Raw genomic sequence first — 6,141 nt, 5'->3', positions numbered from 1 at the left:
TCTATTTAATTTTTTAAAATATATTTTTATTACTAAACATATTATTTTTAGGTATTTTTTGTTGTATATTTCTTTTTTTTTTTTAATTATTTATATGACGTCACAATGTATATGATGGAATATATGTATTTATTTTTTAAGTTGAATATAAAAAGCACTTTATTTATAATAATTAATAGTAATTAATAATATTATTTATATCACTAAATAATTTTTTTTTGAGTATTGTTATTTATTTTATTTTAATAAATCGCACTAATTTTAATTAGTTAGAGAGAGTTATAAGCTAATATTTTTTTTAAATTTATTTTATTCATAAGCAAAATTTCAGTTTTCTCTGTTTCAGTTGAATGTCGAATGGAATGCAGTTGAATGTTCTGAGCCCCATTTGTTTGCTGTGGAATTCAAAAAAAATGATTTTAATAAATTAGTAAAAAATAATTACTGAAGGCATTTCTAAAATTTAAATTAAAACAACTAATGAAGTATCCCGTATATTCCTTGTAGAAAAGTAGTACCAGTCAAATAAAAGATAATTGTTTGCTTTGCAAGAGCAAATCAAAAGTCATAATGATTACGAAGTTCCAAAGCTCATATTCTAAAGATATTTTTCTTTGAAATTGGGCAAACGAAAACATTTAGATTTCTTACTTTTTTGTGAAGTATATTTTGAATTGTTTTTAAGCTACCGGTTAATGTATCACTCGGAGCTTTATGGTTATTGCAATTAGTGAAATGTTCAAAATTTGAACATAAAATCTGATTGAAACCTCATAGTTAAAAACTTATCAATTCAATTAAGGCTTTGAAGGGAGTAATTAAATTATTACTCCCTTATTATTAAGTGAAATTCAAACCCAACATACGCTCAAAAAAATAAAAAATGTTCGGAAAAAAACGATCTTCTAAGCCGCTCTTTTCTGCTGTTGAAGAACAAAAATGTTGAAAATTTTGATTGAGATCGTCTTTCCAGGAGGCATATGGGAGTTCATACGTTTAAGAGTTACGATGCCACAGACAGACATACAGATACATAGAGACGTAAAAATTATAATATAACTCTTTGTGGTTATAATTTAAAAACGATTTAATCAAAATATTGATGGAGAGACAATTATTCTATCGGAATCGAAGCCAAAACTGAATTGCTACAGAGACTTGCAAGAGAAGGTAAAATTAATATCAAAAGTATTAGACTTGATTTTTTTTAAATAATGAAACTATTCAATTTATTTCAGATAGTTTAAAAATTGAGTAAGAATTATAGACGGAAAAAGTTTTGATATTTTTTTCGATTACTTGCATTTTTGAAATATGATGGTGGAAAAGATCAGTTCATTCACCGTTTAGGAGCTACGATGCCACAAACGGATGGATTCAACCTGATTTTGTGTTGGGAGTTTCTTACTAACAAACGATGTTTTGTAGCGAACAAATATCTTGAAAATTTTGAACAAGGCTCTCACAACAGAGCTTCATTTGATTTTTTTTTTGTAATTAAAAAAATGTAACTAGTTTGACTATTATCTTTGAGGTTATCTGATAATTATTATGATATTAACAATTTTCAAATAATTAAAGTAAATACAACATTCAATGTATAATTCAAGTCAAAGAACTGATGTATTTGAAAATTTTCGAAACACAATTTACTTTGATATGTTGAATTGTCTTCTTTTCATTTCAATTTAAAAAATAGCAAAAATAGGAAGACCGTATAATTCGTGTAAATAGTTTCATGAATCATGGCGCATAATGCAAATTTTCATTGATAAATCATACCTTTCACAACAAATATTAATGAAATTTTTTAATATCACTTTTGTTAAAAACAAGCTCAATGTTCAGAATGATTTTTTAATTGCAATTTCTCCCTGATTATAAAAGCATTGATTATAATCATATTTTTTATTATAATTTCCATGAAAATGACAGCCCTGTACAAGGTGGCCCAAGTTATTACTACAGAATTTCCTCAAATGTTAGATAACGTTAAAATAATGACATTTTTTGGATAGATTTATTGGTGGGAATGTACTTATCTTGTATATTGAGTTTTAAATATTTAAAGGAATATCGCCAAAATATCTGCTTAGAAAATATTTAAAAATTCATCTTATGATCCTTTATGACTTATGGTGATTAATTACGAAAACCATAGGTTTGATCTGACCTCATGTCCAGAAAAAATTTCTAGAGCCACTGACTTTGTGGGGTCAATTTTCAATTTGTCTAAGTAACCTTTTTAGCGATATTCACAATACCTATTATCCTTTCTTTTTTTTTCTTAAATTTCAATTCTCTTTCTAGAAAATCTACAAAAGAATGCACGTTATGTACTAGTTCATGATATCTTATTGTTGTAACTTGGACCACCCTATACAGTAGATATTCATTTAAATATTAAAAAACAAATATAGGATTTAATTTGCTTACCTCGATAGTATGGATCTTTGAACATCGATGGACAATTTTTATTACTCTGTAAAAAAAGTAATAAAATTTGATTAGTTTCGAAATATACTTCTCTGTTGTGTATCTGCGTGAATATAAGGTGTTTAATAAATATACCAAACTTACAAAGAATTATATACGCCAAAAATGAAGCTACAAGTAGGTTTAGTTTTCGATATACTGAGAGACGTTTTGATGTGAAAGTATGGTATTTGTAAGTAAATTATCTTTTTCACACAAATATATCATAGAAAAGGCTATAGAAATATATGGCCACCTTCGTTTTATTTTCGAGATATTCAATTATAAAGTCTTAGAATAAAAATCGATATAATCGAAATAGAAAATGTCTTTATTCATATGCTTATATGACTTTTTTTGTTGTTTTGTGTAAATATCTTAATTTCTAGTACCGCATGTAATTTTTCAGTTAATTCTACACCTTGCAAACTTTGTGAGCGGCTTCTTCTTGACTTGCCTACCATACTTTACTATTGTGACGACCACCAAGTGTGGTAGTTAGTAATCATTACTCCATTAAAAGAACATATTTCAAACGTCGAACGAGATAAACAATACTTAAAATTTACTCAAAAACCAGTAATGTGGTCATCAGTATCAATAACCTGTTAAATTGACGCGTAACGGACGGTGGACTCAACCAACGCCTCATTACATTTGTCGGACAAAATTATTTTTTTAATATTTAGACGCCAGGATATTTCATTTAAAATAAGTAAGGAGCAACGTAGGGTTTCTGTGAATTATCAGAATGGTAAAGGGACGTGTGGAAATAACTGAAAAAATCACGTGATGAACTGGGAACTATCAGTAACAAAATGTACTTACTATTATGATATTTTTGTATGAAAAATTCTTTTGCCTGTAAAACGACAACTATGCATTTTTATGGCTAGATTTTTGGGATTAAAATATTGGTTTCAATGCTCCCTATAATCTCTCTAGAAGTTTATAGATGCATTTATGAAACACTCTTTGTAAAACGTTGTGTGCATAAATATAGTCAGTTTGATGGAGGGTTCGGGCAGGCATATCTACACGGTTAAAGTAGGTAATTTGATTATATTTCTATTAGTTAAATTCGATACAACCAACATTACACATGTATTGGGACTTTTATCAAATCAGAGTTACGTTATATGTATATAGTTTTTCACGTAAATTGAAAATATACGATCAATCTATTGATAAATTATTTTTAAAGAAAAAAAAATATTTTTAATTTCCCAGTACAGACATATAATGAGTTTGAAAAAAATTTTCGACTTATCTTTACGTGTCATCACGTCTTTTAGATATATTTTTTTATTCAGATGTGCGGAAAAAATTGACAAAACTGGTGCATAGAAATTGGACTTAAACTTACTTAAACAAAATTTTATTAATGAAATTATGTTATAGCTATAAATAATTAATTTTTGTAAAAAGAAAATTTGTACAACTCAAATATCAATTATTTTGTAAAATATTCTATATGTAATTTCAAATCGAAATAATACGATCTGAGTAAAACTTTGTGAAACAACTTTAAGAAACGAAATCAAATTATTAAACTTGTATTAAACTTAGTTTATTGTACATGTTCCTTTTAGGATTTATTTGAGCTCATTTCAAAGAAGTGTATTTTAAGAAGCTATAAGTAAGATTAGTCTAATATTTCTTGGATAATTGTAAAAGTACTAAGTACAAAACACTTGTATCCATGCAAATTAAATAAAATACAGTCAACGTCGGTTATAGCGTCATTGAAGGGCCAATAAGTATGGTCGTTATTAACGATATACGTTATAAGCGAAATGCACATTTTTGTTATAAATCGAAAGTATGTACATATATGTATGTACATACTAGCCGGTATGTCGTTATATCCGATGTTGTTACAGTTGATACATTCATATAACTATGTGCATATTAGCTTCCCAGTATATGAAGAAATTGTAATGGGTTCGATTTTCGAAATAGAAATTTTCAACATATCTTTACGTGTCGTTGTTAGGGCAAGGCTTTCTAACCAATTTGGAGAAGAAGTTTGGCTGCGTGTGTATCTATGTACGTCCGTACGCACATCTGTGGTTATTTTTCGTCAGTGTGTCGATCGAAGCGTATTAATGGGGATATGATCCGAAAAGAATTTCATAACATTTAGTCGAGTCGTTTTGAGTTTTTATTTTTTTAAACATTTATAACTATTATCCTAAAAAGTTATTTGTGTGGCCTCGAGGGTCGCATCAGATCCTTCTCACGACTAGTATAAAGATTTAATCATTGCCTTTCAATTAGTGCCCGACCGAAACTTGAATTTCAACCGAAACCGAAACCGAATCTTCAGTGTCTGTCTCAGTTTCGGCCGAAAGCGAAACCGAGGAAAAACTCTTTTAGAAATGTTTAAAATTGATTGTTGACTGAAATTTGGCAGATTTTTTACATTTATATAGACAGTGTTTTCTCACAGTTAAAATCAACAAACAAGTATTTGAAGATCACAGCCACTGAAAAGCGTAGCGGGGATAGAGTACAAGGGTCTATTTGGCTAGGTGCTCTGAACCATTACTTCGAGGCCCGATGCTCCGGCATGGCTCGCTAACCTCCATACCCATACCCATACCCATCTGAAGATCACACACAACTAAATCATAGCGATAGCAGGCATAGGTTCAATGTTTGTGAGGTTAAAATTAATAAAACCAAATCCAAGAACACATACACAACACAACACATCAAGTCACAACAAAATAACACCGGACTGGTCGGCAAACTAAGCAGACACGAACTCACTCAAAGTTAGCCGAACGACGCGCGATAGTTCACGAACGCAGAGTTTTGATGTGGAAGAAAGTTCGGCAGAAAATCTGCCGAAACTGAAACTGATGCCGAAACTAGATATACTGCCCGAAATTGGCCGAAACCGAACCTTCGGTCGGACACTACTTTGAATTTCGTCGTTATAACCGATCCCGTTATAACTGATTTGAATTCGATGCTTTTTTAAATTCAGACTACTTACAATGAATCATAATCCGTTGGTACCTTTTATGTAGGTATATTTATTTATATTTTGTACGTTACATACCTATACTGATAGGTTTGTATTGAGGTATAACAATGACATAAATAGTTTAGTGTGTAAAATGGTATTGAATATTGACAGAAACCAGGTTTTCCAATTTCCTTTTACTACATTTTGATTTCTCTGCATTAAGTTTTAATGATTGTGTTAGGTGATTCAATTTTATTTAATCAAACAAATTATATATATAACATGTTATATAGATTCATATGGTTATATATAATTAAATAATAAAATAATATTGAGTGGTCAATTGTGTTACCATTTTCAAACAATTATTTCTTTGTTCGATGATCTATTTTAGAATCCAAATTTTATAACTAATTTAGATAACGAATTTATATTTCGAGTTCGGAATAAATATTTCAGTGTTCGCAAATGTTATTGATAGTTACAAGTTAAAAACTAGTTTTATAAATAGGATTATATTCTTTTATATTCCAATCATTGCCCGATTTAAATTTTTGACAAAGTTGTTTATATTGAGGGAGATTATTTCGAGATGTGTTGAAATATAAAATATGGAAAAAAGGAGATATATCACAATCTGCTTAGGAATCCATACGTCGAAATTTTGAAATAGCAAAATTTTGAAATTC

General features: G+C 29.1%; 1 protein-coding gene across 1 annotated transcript in view; it reads right to left on the bottom strand.

The window, feature by feature from the left end:
- Positions 1-265: 265 nt before the first annotated feature.
- The window catches only part of LOC123298003 (carbonic anhydrase-related protein 10), a 437,349-nt gene continuing 431,473 nt past the window's right edge, over positions 266-6,141 (bottom strand). The window contains exons 9-10 of the mRNA XM_044879852.1: positions 2,437-2,482; positions 266-395 (exon numbers count right to left, since the gene is read on the bottom strand). Of these exons, the coding sequence (XP_044735787.1) occupies positions 343-395; positions 2,437-2,482 (99 nt within the window). The 3' untranslated portion in view covers positions 266-342. The remainder of the gene's footprint in view (positions 396-2,436; positions 2,483-6,141) is intronic.

This window comes from Chrysoperla carnea, chromosome 4 (assembly GCF_905475395.1).
Source record: "Chrysoperla carnea chromosome 4, inChrCarn1.1, whole genome shotgun sequence".
NCBI classification, from domain to species: domain Eukaryota; kingdom Metazoa; phylum Arthropoda; class Insecta; order Neuroptera; family Chrysopidae; genus Chrysoperla; species Chrysoperla carnea.
The sequence above is the reverse complement of the archived record's forward strand: the minus strand, read 5'-3'. Positions and strand labels throughout refer to the sequence as shown.